The 20,311-nt window shown below is 41.0% G+C and overlaps 1 protein-coding gene across 1 annotated transcript in view; it reads left to right on the top strand.

Annotated features, from left to right (window-relative positions):
• Window positions 1-829: 829 nt before the first annotated feature.
• Window positions 830-20,311, top strand: part of PAPPA2 (pappalysin 2) — a 185,805-nt gene continuing 166,323 nt past the window's right edge. Inside the window, exon 1 of the mRNA XM_032226805.1 lies at window positions 830-1,346. Within this exon, the coding sequence (XP_032082696.1) occupies window positions 830-1,346 (517 nt within the window). The remainder of the gene's footprint in view (window positions 1,347-20,311) is intronic.

Below are 20,311 nucleotides of genomic sequence, written 5' to 3'. Positions count from 1 at the left end.
TGGGTAAAATGAGGACCCGGATTGGTGTTGGGGGCAATATGCTGACTCTGTAAACCGCTTAGAGAGGGCTGAAAGCCCCATGAAGCGGTAGATAAGCCTAACTATTGCTAATTGCTAATCACCAAGCTGCTTAAGTGAGGACCAAGCTGTCCAAGAAACTGCAAGCAATCCCCAAAGCAGTGGGGAGGAGCCATCGATTGGAAGGTGGGAGTCAGGATGGAAGGGGCAGGGAGGTGGAGTAACAAGAGGGAATTTATGAGACTGGTCAGCAGCAGGAGCAACAGCAATCATTTCCAGAAGGTAGAGGAACTCCTACCATTCAACCCTCCTCTGGCTACCTTCGTTTCTCTTGATTCAGTGATCCAGCTGGACTCCTAGCTGCACATCAGTGATAATTCAGTGATCCAGCTGGAGAGAAAAAGAAATTGGGGATACCCACAGCACGGAGCCGGCCGATCCTCGGCACTCACCTGCCTCTGACCTCAGGAGCGCATCTTTTTTGGGGAGGGAGGAGAAGAGGAGGAAGACTCGCACCTGAGAGCCGAAAGACAGAAAGAAAAGAGAGAGCGCGCGAGAGAGAGAAAGCGCGAGAGGATCGGGGAGGGGAGCGAACAAAGAGGCTTTGAGGATGCTCTAACGATGCCGCGGGCGGCCACTCGTCCCCACCGAGCCTTCTGGGAAGGGCGTTGCTGGCCGAAATGATGCTCCAAATCTGTCCTCGGCGCGCCAAGCAGAGAGAGCAGAGGCAAAACCCATCCTAAGCCTCCGGAGCAAAGGAACCATCCAAGTAGGCTTCGGGGTAAAGGGGCCTTTCGCTGCGCGTCCGAGGATGGCCGCTCCACCTGCCTCGTCGCTCCTGCTGGCGGTCGTGTGGCTGCTGCTGCTGCTGCTGGCGTCCAAAGGCTCCCACCCCTCCTGGGGAAGGCAGAGCCAAAGCCGGTCGGCGGCATCCCCGGACGGGGAGCCCTGCTGGGTGAGCCAAGCCAGAGCCGCCACTCTCCCCCAGCACCCTTATGCCACCTACCCGCGTCCGAGCGTGGGAGCGTCGGCGGGGCACCGCGCGGCGCCCTCGAGGCTCCGCCGCGCTCCCAGTTCCGACGGGAGCAGCGTGGAAGACACGTGGGAAGAGAGCAACGCTTTCCCGCTACGCCGAAGCGCACCAGCCGGCCCTTCTGCCCCAGCTGCGGGTTGGACGCCGGATTCCGTCGCGGCGCTTTACTTCTCCGGCGGGGCCGAGCAACTAGTGTTGCGGCCGGGAGTCCTCGCCGAGCTGCCCCGGGGCGAATTCACCATCGAAGCTTGGGTGAAACCCGAGGGGGGGCAGAGCAACCCGGCCATTATCGCAGGTAAAGTTGGGCAAGGGGGGGTGGGTGAGGCCGGGGCCCGAGGGGAGAAAGGGGGGGGGTCGCCTTGGCAGGCGTTGGTCATTGATACGGACTGGTCGAGAACGGAGGTCCGTTAAGAAGCTGGAGGGCAGAACTGGGCACAAAGTCGCCCCACGTCACCCGTGACGCGGGCTCACATCTCCTGTCGCGGTTCGAATAGCCCGAAGGGTTTTCAAGCCGGGTCGATGTCTTTGGCCGTTGCGTTGCTTGAAGTTTCCAATATTGTATCTGTGAGAGGGGAAAGGGGACATCTGCAAGCAGCGGAGAGCCAGAGTAGTTCGTTTCAAGCCTAGAATCCGGTGTGCTTGCAGTTGGCTTGTCAGCGTGCAGCTCCACATCCTGGTCAAAATCACGATTAAAACACACACAAACACACACAAACACACAAACACACACACACACACAGAGAGAGAGAGAGAGAGAGAGAGAGAGAGAGAGAGAGAGAGAGCAAGCAAGCAAGCAAGCAAGCAAGCAAGCACATTGGTTAATAGCTATAATAATAGATAACTGGGATTGATTTTGAATGTAGAATGTAGAATGTAGAAATTTATTTGTATGCCGCCCTTTTCCCTGGGGGGACTCAGGGCGGCTCACAACCCAAAAGGGAGGGGGAGACAAACTTTTAACATATAAGACAATACATAATTAAAAACACAACATTCATACCATTCGGGCGGGTTACAGGCCTGACGGGATAGATTTTCATCGGTAATTATCTTTTCTCCCCATTTCTTGATTTGCAGCACTGAGGCAATGGATGCTGATGTGCTGAACAGTTTTATATTCGGTATTCCGCCGTTGCATCATATGCGTTTTCTATTTAGAGTTATTTTAAATATATTTAGAGTTGTTAAGAGAGGCAAACCTGGCTGTTCAGGAATCTTTCTGTCCCCTTGTCAGAATGTTCCCTCCCTCCCTTGTCTATACTTTTATTTTGCAACAGACTGCCCTGTATGCAACAACATCTTTTGCCATTTAAAGCTACTTTGCATGCATTATTCAGAAGGAAACTCAGTGAATTCAGAGAGAGAGAGAGAGAGAGAGAGAGAGAGAGAGAGAGAGAGAGAGAGAGAGAGGAGAGAGAGATAGATGGCACAGTTGGCAAAGGAGGATTGCCTAGGAGAATGAGAAAATAAGACAGGGGAGAGGTGAGAGAGAGAGATAGAGAGATCGAGGGAGAGGGAGAGGGAGAGGGAGAGGGAGAGAGAGAGAGAGAGAGAGAGAGAGAGAGAGAGAGAGAGAGAGAGAGAGGGAGGGAGAGGATTACTGCCCTGCTTTCCTGATTAGTCCAGTAAAAGCTTTTTTCTAAAAATTAACTTTGTCCAATACGTGATTTTGTTTTGGAATTGTGAAAACAGTTTAGGATGGGAAATACCTAGGAAGCTTCAGTTGGACTTGGTTAATACTGTATTGCCCATCCAAGGATTTAGACTAGACTGGAAGCTGGAAAAAAATATCAGTGACAAACCACTTCCTACTGTTGCCAAGAACATTATACCATCTCCGTTTCTGTGCTGTTGTCCTTTGCCCTGCCTGAATTGCCACAGTGATCACACATCTGCTAACAGGCAATGACAGCTGTTGAAAGAACACTCAGTAGTTGATTACGGGGTCCTTGCTGAGCGACAAATATTGGCGGGGTCTATGAGTGGTCATAGAGTTTCAGTTCCTGGAAGGTCCTATTAAGTACAGTAGCAGCATTTCAACTATGTCAGCAACTCTGATGGAGCAGTTGAGGGGGTGTGAGAGCAGGAATATGTGAAGAGTAAGTAAGCTGTATGTACATGTGCATATGAATCTCCTAAAACTAAGTCATCAGTAGACCAGCCTTGTGGACTAAAAAATATTTGCTCCAATTGTATTGGAATAGATTAAAGCACTAGAAAACAAAGACCTGGGTTCTGGGCAATGGTGGGATTCAGCCGGTTCGCACCTATTCAGGAGAACCGGTTGGTAACTTTCTAAGTAGTTCAGAGAACCAGTTGTTGGAAGAAATCTCCTTTTGTTTTTTTCCACTTTACAGGGCTAATCCTGTAAGGAAGGCAGGAAGGAAACATTCTGGTGTTGTTTCTAGCCTAATCTTTATTGCTCTGCTTACAGAAACTGCCTCTCCAGTTAACCCTTATTATATTGTAACAGCTAAGGCGAAGCGCCCATCGACCTGAGTGACCTTGAGTTGGCCACGCCCACCCAGTCACATGACCACCGAGCCCCACCTACCCAGATGGTCATTAGGGCAGAGAACCGGGTGTTAAATTATTTGAATCCCACCACTGGTTCTGGGTCTACAATATGAGGAGAATGTAATTGCTTGGGAGCAATGTTACAGAAAGCTTCCTCCAATATGTTCTTCCTAATTGCTTGTTTTAACAACCCCCCCACCCTTTTGTGTGATGAGTGACTGCACACAAATTGGCCTTTTTTGTGATAGTCTCCCTAGTGCTTTAGGTTGGCTTTCCCAGTGAGGCATATCAGAACTGATTTTATTATCTTTCTGGCACTAGGCAAGATAATTTTTTTATCCTCCTGTACCTTTTAATATAATGCCATGTCACTTTAAACAACCTATATAAAGAATAAAGTAATTTCTGCCCTTTTTATGCTTGTATTTTTTTTAGCCTAATGTAAAACTTAAACTTTTTGATTTAAAAAAGTGAGATTGCAATTTCAGTATATTGTAAGCCATTCTGGGAGAATTCTGTTTTGAAGAGTGCCATGCAATATTTTTTTAAAAAAATAAATAAATTATGGTACCCCGGAATTTTTCATTAAGCTGGATGATAAAGCTAGACATGGGAGGGAAGGAAGGAATTGTGGGGAAAAAATCCTGCAGTCCACCAAATAGTGCAACCAGCATGTTTGCATTGAGACCCAGTTGCAAGGAGGAAGTCATAAATTAATTGAATCAAACTGCTATGTGCTATAGATATCAGACCAAGGGATGAAGGAGCAGTGAATTATCTTGCTGTTATCTTCTTCTTGCCTCTAGCTTGGATAATTTCTTCCTGACCAGACAGAAAGCAAAGGTAAAAGTTAAAGCAAAAGCAAAGAGAAATTTAATGATTTTTATCGTGAGATTACATTAGGTGATGAAGTAGTTAGTCCTTTGAAGCAAAATGCAGTACTGTTCAGCAAGATGAATTGGGTTGCAAAGTGTTTGTTTACTTTATTACAAACTGAACGTTACAGTTTTTCTTGAAATCAGGGACAATGGGGATGCTTTGAATCCATAAGACCCAGGGTAAGCTTCCCCAGTTGAGGATTGATGCATTATGCTTAAGTATATTTTTTCTTTTCCAGTGCCCTGAGCAGTGGTGGGTTTCAAAAATTGTTCGAACCTAGTCTGCAGGTGTGGCCTCCTTTGTGGGAGTGGCTTGCCGCCCATGTGACTGGATGGGAGTGGCTTGCCGCCCATGTGACCGGATATGAAGATGCCGACGACACTTGTCAGAACCACCTTAAATTACCTCACACACAGCACTGGCATGCATAAGAATATGATGTAAACTTGTTTTTTAAAAGGCATCTTTGGTTTGCGTTAAAACAACTTCAACACACGCAATGTTCTGATTGCACCACAAACGCAGTAGTCATCCTTACCTTTCACAGAGGCACTGAGTTTTGTAAATATGAGCATGATAGTGTAGAATAATCATATCCAAAGACGAGTGGTGGGTTTCAAAAAATTTTGGAACCTCTTCTGTAGGTGTGGCCTGCTTTCCGGGTCCACTGGTGGAACTTCTTCTAACCGGTTCGGTAGATTTGACGAACTGGTTCTACCGAATAGGTGCGAACTGGTAGGAACCCACCTCTGGCCCTGAGTCAGTTTTTGACTCCTCCTGGATTGCCTGGACAAGTCCTGCAGTTTCCTTGGCAAGGTCTTTTTTTAAAGTTGTTTGGTATTGCCTATTTCCTAGGGCTGAGAGAGTGGGATTGGTCCAAGTCACCCAGCTGGTTTTGTGTCTAAGGCTGGACTCATGATCTCCTCGTTTCTAGCCTGATGATTTAATCACTACACCAAAGTGGCTCTCTATATGTCATATAGACTGTACCAGTGGTGGGTTTCAAAAATTTTTGGAACCTCTTCTGTAGGTGTGGCCTGCTTTCCGGGTCCACTGGTGGAACCTCTTCTAACCGGTTCGGTAGATTTGACGAACCGGTTCTACCGAACTGGTGCGAACCGGTAGGAACCCACCTCTGGACTGTACTATTTGATGCTTCTAAATATGTATTAATTTGTTTGGCTTGCTACATTAAAGACAAATAAGTAAAAACAATGGAGATAGAGCTTAAGCATTTGCCGATAAACGTAGCGATGTAATCAGGAAGTGCCTCATTCATGGTCTTTGAGGTTTACTGTATAGAATACAGGAGTCAAATAGTAGAGTTGAGATCCTAGTGCAGTGAGAATAAAGATTAAAGAATCAAGGAATTTAGTGTGATACGGCCTGTAATTTTATTGATTTGTGTAATTTTATCGGCCACCCACTTTCAGTGGATTTGGGCAGTGCCCAAAACTAAAAAAAAGGCACACAAACAGCTAAAAATGTTAAATCAACATATAACCTAGAATAAAATTCTCTAATAAGAACATCCACAAAGCAGGAGACATTAAACAATAACAAACATCAACCCCCTGCTATAAAAATTATAAAAGGATGTGCTGTTTTTCAAACTTAAAGGCTACAGCAAGCTTTTGAGTCACATGCTTATAGAGGCATATTCCCAAATAGCAGTATGTAAAACATGGACAAAAGCTAAATTTAATAGAATTTAAATTCCTTTAAATCATATTAAATTACATGAAATTAATTGCACTAAGATAATGCAATTACTTAACAGTTTTTGAAGCAGATAGGTCAGATAGGTTTCTTGGCTACATATTGTGTATATCTAAATTAAATCAATTTCTGCACATAATATGCACACAAATACTGTATGCTATTATGCATCAAAATCGTAAAAGTGAACATGGAAATCCAGTTGAAGATTGGGAATATGAAACTAACACTGTATTTCTGGAAAACACAGAAATTTTTAAACAAGTGACAAAACTTCAATAGAAGCAAATCTTGCTTGCAGTGAAGGATTCTAGTATTTCTGGCATCTACTGCAACATTCATTATTATTTTTCCTTCATTTTGCTTTGTTGACAACCTCAATTTTCTGAATCTGAAAGAGGATGAATTTTGATTAAAAGATGAATATATTTGATGAAGTGGAATTACAAAAACCTTGAGGAACAGAGACATCATCATGGTATTTATAATGGCAAAGATTATCAGAATTGAGTCTATTTAGTTGCGTAAGTTGGATTTTCAGAGTACTTAAAAAGTTATGTGAGATTCCATACCTAGAATTTATGAAGAAGAGAAGAATTCCAAAACTTTTACATAAGAATGGGAAATAGGAGATACACATAAGTTCGCTGATAATATTTTAAAATGATATGATCAGGAATAATATATAACTCAAGATAATAGATTAGTTGGAACAGTTCCACCACAAAACCGCGGTAGACTAAAGCGCGTGTGACTAAAGCGCGGTGACAAAACCGCACCGTCAAAACCGCGTGACAACAGCGCGCTGACAACAGCGCGCCGACAGAAGCGCGCTGTAACATAACCCTAAAAATAACCCTAAACCTAACCCTAAACCTAACGCTAAACCTACCCTAAACCTATCCTAAACCTAACCCTAAACCTAACCCTAAACCTAACCCTAAACCTAACCCTAAACCTTACCTTAAGTTAAATCGCCCTTCTGTCGGCACGCTGTTGTCGGCGCGCTGTTGTCGGCGCGCTTTTGACATCGCGGTTTTAGCGCCACGGTGTTGTCGGCGCGCTTTTGACGTTCGCGGTTATGTCGTGCCACGAGTTGGAACTTTGAAGGAAAATATCAGATCCAGAAAGAATTAAGGCTCTTGAGAAAGGTACTGAGACAGGTAAAATAACTTACATTTGTATATGCTGAGCTTGATATTTTATTAGAGTTGAAGATTGAATTTCTCAATATCTGGTTGCCTTATATTTGCCCCAAGAACAGATATGTTCAATTGGGACAAGAATATCAAATAATACAATAAGTTGTTTTTTTCCAGATAGATTTAGAGAACTACTACTTCTTTTTTGAAAGAAAAAAAAACAAGCTCTGGTTTTAAAGATCAGATGAGTTAATCGTGGAATTATTAAAGGACTACTATCTATATAATACTTTAGAAATTACAATATGAACATCAATTATAATCCAGAGAAATAGAACCAGAAAAATATCCCCATTTTCAATTAAGGAAGAAAGATGAATGCAGTAAACAATAGTCAGCATGGGATTGGTAAAGAGCAGAACTCAAGAACATATTATTAGTCAATCTGTACATATCTAGAAAATGTTTCATTGATTACTAGGAACCACCAAATTTTAAACTAAATGATTACAAGATTTAATGATTTATATCATATTAGCTCAGTTGATCATAACTAAATATGTTTTATTCATAAGATCACGCAACATTGGCTAAAGGCTAATATGGTTTATGGTTTATTGGATTTACATGCTGCCCTTCTCCCAAGGACTCAGGGCGGCGTACAACATTAAAAAAAACACATATTACAAAAGTTTTTTAAAAAAAATAGAATATCCAAAACAAACCCAATTAAGATTAACAATAACACTTTTTAAAAACAAATTCGATTAAAATTAACAATAATCAATAATTTATTTGGTTTTGTTCAGGCCAGGCTGGTTTGCTGGAAAAGCCAACTTTTTAGGGCACGTCGGAAGGACCGGAGGTCAGGGATTATACGAAGCTCCGGGGGCAGCTCATTCCATAATAGACTGCCATTATTTGTTAAGAATTTAAAAAAACCAACATTTGAAGGCAATATTCCTGATTTGAGATAACATTGACAAATGAATGGCGCATGTTATGGAGAAACGGGAAAAATTCAGGTGTTTTAAAATCCTCAGATCTCTAGACTCAATAGATATACCAGATTACATATGGAAAAATGGCATACTGTATGATTTATGCCAGCAGATTACACAATGGAAAACTGTTTCTTAGAAGCAAATAATTCCTAGAAATAGAAGCTAGGATGGTGAGAAGAAGTTTGGGACAGAAATTTGCCATTCACTTTTTGGTGTGGGATACTGAACTCTGTAGACCCCTGGGTACAGGTGGTCCTCAATTTAGAGCAGTTCATTTAGTGACATGAAAAAAGCGACTTATGACCATTTTTCACACTTATGACCATTGCAGATCCCCATGATTTACATTTGGATGCTTGATAACAGACTCACATTTATGACGACAGCCGTGTCCCAGGATTATGTGATCCTTTTTTGTGACCTTCTGACAAGCAAACTCAGTGGGCAAATCAGATCCATTCAACAACCGTGTTACTGATTTAAGAACTGCAGTGATTCACTGAACAAATGGGGCAAGAATTGTTGTAAAATGGGGCAAAACTCTCTTGACAAATTTCCCACTCAGCCACATAAATTTGGGGCTTAATTGGGGTTGTGAGTTGAGGACTACCCGTATTGTCTGATAGGGATAGAAAATAGGGAAAAGAGAAACTTTGACTGTAGTTTATATCATTTGCACTTTACAGGTTGAATTGTGATGCAATTATCTGTTGGCTTTTATGCATTTCATGACTTTGTGGTGATATTTTGGGAATAAAATAAAGCATGCACTTTTATCAGAGGGGGGTTCCTACCAGTTTGCACCAGTTCGGTAGAACCAGTTCGTCAAATCTACCGAACCGGTTAGAAGAGGTTCCACCAGTGGACCCGGAAAGCAGGCCACACCTACAGAAGAGGTCCCAAAATTTTTTGAAACCCACCACTGACACACACACACACACACACACACAGACAGACAGACAGACAGACAGACAGACAGACAGACAGACAGACACAGAGAGAGAAAGAGAAAGAGAAAGAAAGGAAGAAATAAATAAAAGAAAAAAAGAAAGAAAAAGTGAGAGATGAAAGAAAAAAGGAGAAAGGGACAGAGAGACAAAAGGAAGGAGAGAGCGGGGGGGGGAGAGAAAGAAAGAAAACACATGGCCGGCAAGCCACTCCCACCAGGTCACATGGTCGGCAAGCCACTCCCACAAAGGAGGCCACACCCACAGAGTAGGTTCGAAAAATTTTTGAAACCCACCACTGACTTTTATATTAGGGAAATTTACCATTAGAAAACTTGTATTTTTCAAATATATAAAATCAGGAGAAATGTATTCAATATATATGCCAGAATATCTATTTCTTGATTAGGGATGTGAGGGAGGGAGGAAGGGACTGTACATATAGTAACTGTTCTGGGGACTCTAAATGTATTCATGTCAGCCCAGATACTGATTGGCCTTTTATTTTCTCTGTTCCCCCAACACTTTCTGAATAGTCTCTTTTGGCTGCATTCCCTGGATGAAGTCCAACCTTACCACAGTGAGAAGGCAGTATAGCCGCTTGATGAATGAGGCAAGGAGAAATGTCTGTAGTATTTGATGATTTAAATTAAGTGCCATTAATAGTCTAATGACATGTGGCTCTATTTTTTTTCGTGCCATCTGAAAGGTGACTTGGAGATTAGCTGGGGGTATTGGATTGAATAAGGATTGGACCAAACAGGACTTTTTAAGATGGATGAAATTGTGAATAGCTGGCTTGCTAGCATTTCTCCTGTTTCAGAGGGTGTTACATTAACCTTAAGGGGTTTTGGAAGACTAAAGTCTCTCATGACTTTTTGAGAGCTTCAGAGAGGCTGCCAGATTTTACCACTTATAGACAGGATAATTTTCCATGATGATTCATACTTTGAGCATATGCTGGCAACACTACTACTGAAGATATCCACTTTCCAAAAAATGTTTGAATTGGAAGATCTTCCTATGCTAATGAGTATGATTCAGATTAGCATATTCGTCCTCATCTCCGAAAGCATTTGGGCTACATTGATGAGAACCAAAATCAAATCCAATCTATGGTATGGGGTTTGAACATTGTCTCCAGATTTACCAAGAACTATTGTATCTGATGTGTAGAAGAAATATTAGAATGCTAGAAAATTATTAAACAATAGAGCAGTGTTTCTCAACCTTGGTAACTTGAAGATGTCCGGACTTCCAACTCCCAGAATTCCCCAGCCAGCGAATGCTGGCTGGGGAATTCTGGGAGTTGAAGTCCAGACATCTTCACATTGCCAAGGTTGAGAAACACTGCAATAGAGGTTTAACTTGTTTGGAGGTTCTAGCAGGGGAGCACAGCTATTGTATACCCCTGACTGAAGATCTGTACATTCCTTCTATCAGGAATGGTCATCCTCTTCCACTGAATGCGCAGCTTTGAGAGGGATGCACATGGAGCTTTGAGGGAGGAAAGGGACACCTGCCCTACCAGCCAGATCAGCCGAATCAACCCTGGCAATCAATGGGGTGACAGATGTCGCAGCCAGATAGCTCTTGCATCACTTCTCAATTTTTAGAATATTCACCTCAATAGGAAATATTATACAACTCTGAAACGGCCAAAGTAGAAAACTTTTCATGGAAATATTTAGCCTCCATAAACTTCTTCAGCCCACATTTCTGACTACTGGAATGCCTTATATACATCGTTGACCTTGCAGAAAACTTGACAATTTCAGTTGGCCTAAAGAATTGTTTGCTTGAAATTTGATTGATATACCCAAATTCATGCAATTTCTGTCAATTCTGAAAAAGGACATCAGTATATATGCAAATTTGCACCAGTGGTGGGTTTCAAATTTTTTTAGAACCTCTTCTGTAGGTGTGGCCTGCTTTGTGGGAGTGGTTTGCCAGCCACGTGACCGGGTAGGAGTGGCTTGCCAGCCATGTGACCTGAGTGGGAGTGGCTTGGCAGTCATGTGATTGGGTGGGCATGGGCAACTTGTAGAATGTGGGGAAACTCACTTAACAACGCTCTTGCTTAGCAACCAAATTGTTGGCTCAGAAACTCTGGCATTTGAAGCACGCAAGTCTTAAAGCTGTCAAGTTACAAGACCCTTGCACCCCTAACCCTTTAGGAAAAAAAAACCCAGGGGTGTTCAAACTTGACAGCTTTAAGACTTGTGGACTTCAACACCCAGAATTCCTCCTCTCGCTCTTCATCTTGATGATGTGCGAATGCGGGGGGGGAACCGGTTCTAAATGGCACTGTAGATTTGTGGAACATCTTCTATAGAAGAGGGGAGAACTGGCAGGAACGCACCCCTGATTTGCACCTACAGCCTGGGATCTGAATGCTAAAGGAGGATTTTGTTGCATAACAGATTTACTTTATGGTGAAACTATTTTTCTATAGAGATACTTTTTAAATAAAGAAAATCTAAATGATAATAAAATTGAACAAGAATGTTTCTAGCAGATGCTGTGAATGAAAAATAAATGGGCAAAATCATGTAAAAAAGTCTGTCCAAACCTAATTCTGAAAGTCTTTTAAGTTTTCAATTACAGTATGTTCCTTTGTCAGACAGAGTAAACCTGGTGAAGATTAGTCCATTGGTTTTCTTGTATTTTTTTGTTGTTCTAAAGATACTCTTTTCACCAATCTATCCAGATCCCTCAACATTGAGATTTACTACTTGTGTCAATGTAATGCCATCCCAATCCTGCAGTGCGTATCCTTAAAATCTTGGTAAAATTATTTTGTTCATTCAGATTTTTGGTCTGGAGTTCATAACAGAATGAAGTCTAAGTTAAACCGCAACTAAAGATTAGCAATAGCAATAGCAGTTAGACTTATATACCGCTTCATAGGGCTTTCAGCCCTCTCTAAGCGGTTTACAGAGTCAGCATATTGCCCCCAACAACAATCCGGGTCCTCACTTTACCCACCTCGGGAGGATGGAAGGCTGAGTCAACCCTGAGCTGGTGAGATTTGAACCGCCGAACTGCAGATAACAGTCAGCTGAAGTGGCCTGCAATACTGCACCCTAACCACTTGGCCACCTCGGCTCCAAGATTGCTCTCCAGGAGAGACAATTTCAGGTATTCATCTGCTATCTCAAGGTTTCTCTTGAAGGACATCAAAGGTTGTTGAGAGAGAAGCCGACAGAGGAAAAAGTGGAAAAATATTGGAGAGAGGATATTTAGTAATAAATATTAATATAAAGTCACACTTTTGTTGTTATTTAATAATGAAATCCACCAAGGTAGTTGTGTGTTGCAGGTTCTGAAGAATACAGAACTTTTAAAGAGGAATCACACACGAATAGCATTTTTGATTGAATTGCAGCATTTACATAATTTCAATTTGGCAATTCAAGAACAAAATAATTGTCAATAATGGGTGTATGTGCAGTATAAACATTTTCTGATAAAAAAAAAATGCAAAAATGTAACTAACTATGAGTGTATTCCAGAATGGCCGCGTGCAGGTGTATTTGGTGAACTTTCCCTTTCTTTTTAACTTTTCTAAATTAGAATTTGCTTTATGCAGCATCGTCTTACTTGTGAAAAAAGAACCCATAACTGAGAGGAAAGTAAGAGTTAAAAACAAATATTTATTGTGAGATAATGGTTGTGCAAAGAAAAGCTTTGGATCAGGCTAAGATCTACAGAATCCAGAAGCCATAGAAAAATCCTAGGAATCTGCAGGCAGTAAGATTACTGCCCCTGGAACCAGTCAATGGACACAACCAGAACATCTTCTGTTCTGGTGAAGGATGACAGGAAACATTGTTCTTGGGTTAGAGAGCCGAGGTGGCGCAGTGGTTAGAGTGCTGTACTGCAGCCACTTCAGCTGACTGTTATCTGCACTTCGGTGGTTCTAATCTCACCGGCTCAAGGTTGACTCAGCCTTCCATCCTTCCGAGGTGGGTGAAATGAGGACCCAGACTGTGGGGGCAATAATGCTGACTCTGTAAACCGCTTAGGGAGGCTGAAAGCCCTATGAAGCGGTATATAAGTCTAACTGCTATTGCTATTGCTATTAATCTATGTGATCCCATAACTTTAAATATTGGTAAATGTATTACTGGAAAGGCTTGAAGCAACTGAGCATCACAAATATAAGACATATGCAAATAAAGATGATTTGCTGCATCTTTAGTAGATGTGGAGAAGATGGCAAGCAAATCAGCATCTTGCTATCTTTGGTTTATGGGCATTCTAAGAATATCCAGTCATTAAATGTAGAAATGGGTAAGATCAAAACAAGGAGCAACAATAAGACGCTTGAAGCATTTTCATCTTTCAGTTCAGCTCATTTCTAATTGAATGTACAATAAAGAGAACAGGACCAGTAACAATAATTCAAACCACATTGTTTTGTATGTTTCATTTCCCCCCCCCCCCCAAAAAAAAAAGAGGCTAAGCAGTACAGGAGGAGAGTTTTTTTGGCTTGCTTGCAATTGTGAGCATAAATTATTCATATCTGAGGCATGAACTAACTGCTGAATCTTCTGTCATGGGCCAGATTTTTCATTCCTCCTTTCATCTGCAAAAGTAATTGCTACCATCTTTGAAAACAGGTGGAGGAGGCATCAGAACTGATAGATGCAACAATAGAAAAAAACAGTAACACGAATAGGGAAAAATGGGTTGGAAGAAGCAGAAAGAGAAGGAAAAAAGTCTGTAGTTTGCAAAATGGCCTTTCATGGTGTAGAGCTTGAAGATTTTAGTATGTGGAAAGAAGCCTTTTCTAGTTTAGAACAGAGCAGTTCCTACACACACCTGATCTTCCTGTAAGCTGTTTTTCCTAAGGACATAATTTTTATTTTAAAAAGCCCATGTATTTAACAATATAAAGATATCTACTCTTCAAAACAATGGAGAAACATCTAAGAATTAACCAGAGATCTCAAACTTTCCAAAGGAAAGGAAGCTACAGTGCCAAAGCATAAAGTCTTGTTATTCTTTATCTTTACTACCATAAAGGCAAAAACTATTAAATTATTGTCCTGAAAAAACAATAGCTTTCTTCTGTCATTGCACACCAGGCTGTGGGAGCCCATGAGTTCAAGTCCCTGCTTAGCTAGGAAAGCCAGCTGGGTGACTTTGGACCAGTCACTTTCAGCCAAACCTACCCCACAGGGTTGTTGTTGTGGGGAAAGTAGGAGGAAGGATATGTTGAATATGTTCATTGCTTTGAGTTACTTGTAAATATAATAAAGGTGGAAGATAGATAGATAGATAGATAGATAGATAGATAGATAGATAGATAGATAGATAGATAGATAGATAGATGATAGATAGATAGATAGATTGATTGATTTCCCTGTTGGGCAATGAGAACAGCCCATTTTATTTTCACCTTGAATGCTCAGGTCAGTTGGTAGAAGAAGGGGAAAACTGAGTTACTAGTACAGGATTATGACAAACATGTGACTGAGTCAGTGGTGGGTTTAAAAACATGTTCGAACCTACTCTGTGGGTGTGGCCTCCTTTGTGGGAGTGGCTTGCTGCCATGTGACCGGATATGAAGATGCCGACGACACTTGTCAGAACCACCTTAAATTACCTCACACACAGCACTGGCATGCATAAGACTATGATGTAAACTTGTTTTTTAAAGGGCATCTTTGGTTTGCGTTAAAACAACTTCAACACACGCAATGTTCTGATTGCACCACAAACGCAGTAGTCATCCTCACCTTTCACAGAGGCACTGAGTTTTATAAATATGAGCATGATAGTGTAGAATAATCATATCCAAGGACCAGTGGAGGGTTTCAAAAAATTTTTGGAACCTCTTCTGTAGGTGCGGCTTGCTTTCCGGGTCCACTGGTGGAACCTCTTCTAACCGGTCCGGTAGATTTGACGAACCGGTTCTATTGAATAGGTGCAAACTGGTAGGAACCCACCTCTGGACTGAGTATATAAAGAAATATGGGAAAAGGGGCTGAAGAGATGGAAATTAATATGGAACAGATGAAAGGGAAAATGTAGAAGTGGGTGAAGTAGTTGAATTATGGGAGAAGGTGTTATTAAAATTCATGGATTCCTGTCTTCTTGAGAGGAACTTGTAGGGAGATGGTAACTTTTCTTGAGCAACTTTGCTAAGAGCACCAGCCTCAGTTTTATATTAGCATCTCTCCTTTTTTCCCATAAATATTAATTGTGTTTTTTTCCCCTTGAGTTGGTTTCAGTAGCAACCCCACTACTTTTCGTGGATTTGATATTTGGGGCCAAGTCTCTACATGAGGTTGGCTGGAGATGTAAGAAGTTGTCTTTCTGTGACATCTTTTGCAAAATGGGAGATGGTTGGGTTAGACTTGTACCAGGTACGTTTGCATCCAAATCCTACCTCTTGCTTCTTCTGTTTCTACTTCCTGTTTACCTGTCCCTTTGCTGACCTCCCACTTGCTGGTTGTCTGATCATGGGGACTTCTTGTTCATTAAAGTTGTATATTACCATTTAGAAGAAAGCTGTTGCTGGAGTAGAACTCTCTGATCCCATCTTCAGACACATTCCTGGCCATCTTCCCATTTGCTGGCCTGGCTTCTGAGACAAGACCCTGACAGCATTCTGAGATTTTCCAAAGCAGATTCTTTGGGTTTTCAGAGCAGGAATCTCTAGCGAGATAAAGCTTAGCACAGTTTGGTGTTGAAGTTGAAAGACAACAAGAGAAGGAAGCATGTTTATCACTATTTGATTGCAGCAATGAAGGATCTGTGGAAACAATTTCAAGAAATTTGTAAGTGGGCAGAGAGAATTTTGATCCACTCAGATATTTGTGTTCTTGGACAAGATAATAAATTAATCAGGAAGAAACAGCAGGAAGTGCCACTGTCATGCCATGTATTTGTTAATAGCAATAGCAATAGCAGTTAGACTTATATACCGCTTCATAGGGCTTTCAGCCCTCTCTAAGCGGTTACAGAGCCAGCATATTGCCCCCAACAATCCGGGTCCTCATTTTACCCACCTCGGAAGGATGGAAGGCTGAGTCGACCCTGAGCCGGTGAGATTTGAACCGCTGAACTGCAGATAGCAGTCAGCTGAAGTGGCCTGCAGTACTGCACTCTACCCACTGCGCCATTTCTTTAAATGACTGCCAATGAAGATGCATTTGTACGAACAGTACAGAGTTAATCTTTCCTTTGGGATTAAAATGAAGATTGAGAGTTTTTGGGGGTGTCAATTGTTCTTTCCTTTTTGCTACTTTAATATTATTGATTGTGATTGTAGCTTTTATTTGTTTTCTGCCTGAGTGGCTATATAGATACAATAAACGAACGAACAAACAAATAGTTTAATATACTCCTCCAGTTCAATATTGTGATGTAAATTATCTAAGAAATTAAATGTATTCCTGGAGTTTTTGGTCCAACAAATATTCCCCCCTCCCCATAATATTGAGAAAAGTATGCATGATAGACATTCCTATACTATTAATTTACTGTGTATGCCAATGCTCATGTAATGAGGAAGGGGGAAAATATGCCTCATGCTTAGTATGATGTCTCTGATCCTTAAAAAGAGAAGTTTAGATTAAACAGAATTCAGTGAGAATTTGATAAAAATGTATGCAAGCTTGAGTTTGAGTTTGAGTTTGAGTTTCATTTTATTTATATGCCTCCCTATTCCCTACGGGACTCAGGGCGGCGCACAAACCCGAAGGAGGGGAAGGGAAAAACACAAAAACTACAAAAGTACAGGGCATTTAAAAAACAACCAACAGCCACACAGTTCGAGAGGGGAGGGGAACTCATCGACCGCAGGCCTGCCGACACAGCCAGGTTTTAACGCCTTTCCGGAAGGCCTGGAGAGAGGTGAGGGTCCGAATCTCTGCGGGGAGCTCGTTCCAAAGGGCCGGAGCTGCCACAGAGAAGGCCCTCCCCCGGGTAGTGGCCAGATGGCATTGGCTGGTAGACGGAACCCGGAGGAGGCCTAATCTGTGTGATCTAATGGGTCTTTGGGAGGTAATTGGCAGCAGGCGGTCTCTCAAGTACCCAGGTCCAATACCATGAAGGGCTTTATAAGTGACGACTAGCACCTTGAAGCGTATCCGGAGACCAATCGGTAACCAGTGCAGCTTGCGGAGGATAGGTGTAACGTGGGTGTACCGAGGTGCACCCACAATTGCTCGCGCGGCTGCATTCTGGACGAGCTGAAGTCTCCGAATGCTCTTCAAGGGCTGCCCCATGTAGAGTGCATTTCAGTATTCCAGTCTTGAGGTCACAAGGGCATGAGTGACTGGGAAGCTTAGAGTATTGTTTCTCAAACTTTGTGCAATGAATCACTAAACATTATATGTTTATCTCAGAGTCACTTGAACTGGCAAATAAATTTGATAAACAAACAAATCCTTTAGTGATATGGGAATTCATGTATTTTGGCAAATAATATAATATTATAATTATATAGTTGTCTTTGTGTATGCCTTCCCCTTAATTTTAAAGGCCTTTAATATTTAATAGTTGAACACCATTGACATTGACAAAATATCATAAACCAGTTGCAAAAGGCAATTTTACCTGGAACAGCTTATATCCTGCAATGACACCTTTATTTATTATTATATATTACAATATTATAATTAATCTAATCTAATGATTAACATATTTTTTGGAGTATAAGATGCACCTTTCCCCCCCAAAAGAGGGTGAAAATCTGGGTGCCTCTTATAGACTGAATACAGCATTTTTGGCCTACCAAAACCCTGCCCACTTTGCAAAAATGGATGTGCAGAGGGTTTGGGAGGCCTACAGAGTGCTCCTGGGGGCTTGGGGTGGGTGGGTAAAAATGAGCATAAAACCATCTGTTTTTGTTCTTTTTTGTCCCCCAACCCCAGGGACATTCTACCAGCCTCCCAAAACTCTGCATGCCCTCTTTTTTTGGCAAAACCTGGCCCATTTTAGTGAAAAATGGGCCATTTTTTGCTTGTTTCCCCCCCTAGCCCCCAGGAACACTCTATAAGCCCCCCAAAGCTCTGCATGCCCACCCACCCCCCTTTTTTTGCAAAAAACGAGGCATGCAGAGGGTTTGGGAAACCTGCAGAGTACAAAAACTTTTTAAAAAAATTTACCTCTTCAAAATATTGGTGCGTCTTATACTCTGGTGTGTCTTATAGTCCGAAACATACAGTAACAATTCTGCAAGAAATACAATTTGCCTTGCAAGCAAGAACTGGTGGGGCCATAAAATAAAATAATAGAAAACAAAGTGCTTAAAGTGCTCTTTAGAATTCAAACAGATAATATCCCAGACTTAACAATTGTTGATTTAAAAAGGTGAAAAATATCTGGATAGTAGATGCGGTAGTATCAGAAGATAGCACAAGAAAAGAGAGAGAACTGGAGAAAATCATAAAATACAAGGATCTGCAAATAGAAGTGAATAAAAATGCCAAATCCAATCTAAATATCTGGCTAAGTATGTGACCAACCATAATAGTAAATTGATATGCCATTTGACTCCCAGTGACAAAAAAGCTGTACTGTAGTTAAATTATTTTATTTTGTCTTAATTAAAAGTAATTTTGTGGGCATCATATTCTCTGGGCAAATGAACCATAATATATTTGTTTAGTTCATCTGAGAGATTGTGGCAGATCACCTAGCTGATATTGACCTAATGGTACGCAGACCACACTTTGAAAAACACTGCTTTGAAGCAATGACAATAAAGTTTAGGCATTTGATATGACTTTGTTATCTGATGAAAGCTTTCATTGGAGAAGCTGCTTGTTGCCATGGAATATTTAACATTAGAATTATTTTATTAGATTAAGCAACACTTCTTTTTTTTTTATATAGTCTTTATTAAACATTATTACCTTTAAAAACAGAAAGAAAAACACAACAACATAAGAAAAGACAAAACATACATAACAATATAAAGTAATTATACAGCCTTTTGTATCGGCATTCATTAGTTATACAGTTTTTTAAGAGTAAAACGTACAAATACAAATACAATTTTAAACATACAACCCCCCCTCCTCCCCCCCGCGGTGACAGTCATTCACAGCCCAACTTTTTTCTTTCCTTCCTCATTGTTAGGTCTCTAAGCCACATCTTCTCATTACAAAGTTCAGGGATCTATTACAATACCCATGTTCACTTTTAACTTTCCCCATTTTAAGTCCCCGCTGAAGCAACACTTCTTAAACTGTAAGTATGTGAAATATTTTACTAAAATCTTAGGAAATGGTCAGGAACAATAAAATTTCCTATAGGAACATATTGCCATATTGTGCTGTCCAATACGTTATAACTCTTCTTTTTGGAAGCAATATCCATAACATCATGATTCATGAAATGGAAACAAGAATTCAACATTCAAAGCTATTCAGAGTAAACAAAACCTAGTAAGAGGTACATTTACCGTCTCCCTCCAGTTATTTTTTGTTATTTCTGAACCATAGTATTTAATTTCATATGAAGAAGAAAAGGATTGTGATTGAAGTATCTTGCAATTTGCATTTAGTACAAATGTCAGAAGAATTGGCCATTTTTCAGATATTCACATTCACTTTCTTATATCCTGTGCGAGAGCCAGGTTTTAATCACCAAAAGTTTTGGCTCCAACATTTGTAGATTTTTCCGCCATATTACTGAATTTCAGATGAACTGGGAAAGTAATTCAAGGTTGAAAAATAGTCTCTTATTTTTTTTTCCCTACCATGTTAATATTTGAGCAATAAGGAAATGAAGATGCAGGTATTTTTGAGACTGTGGACCTCTAGTTTTTCATTTGTACATTTTGTAAATGTTTTTGGAGTTTTATTTTTGCATGTGTTAAAATAGTTCATTGCTCCAATCTTGAATGACAGTATTACAATGCATTTGCTTGATATATACAGTTAAAATGTTGCATTCTTTTTATCTGTATTTAAAAGTTTGTAACAATGAGCTTTGGAAAACCTCTGTAAATGTTACGGGCAGGCATTATGTGGATCTGATGTGTGTTTCTCCAGCAGAAAGTTGCATTCTGTTAATTAGGTAGATGGT

This window comes from Thamnophis elegans, chromosome 11, assembly GCF_009769535.1.
Source record: "Thamnophis elegans isolate rThaEle1 chromosome 11, rThaEle1.pri, whole genome shotgun sequence".
NCBI lineage: Eukaryota > Metazoa > Chordata > Lepidosauria > Squamata > Colubridae > Thamnophis > Thamnophis elegans.
Note: the sequence above shows the minus strand (reverse complement) of the source record. Positions and strands in the feature narration are given on the sequence as shown.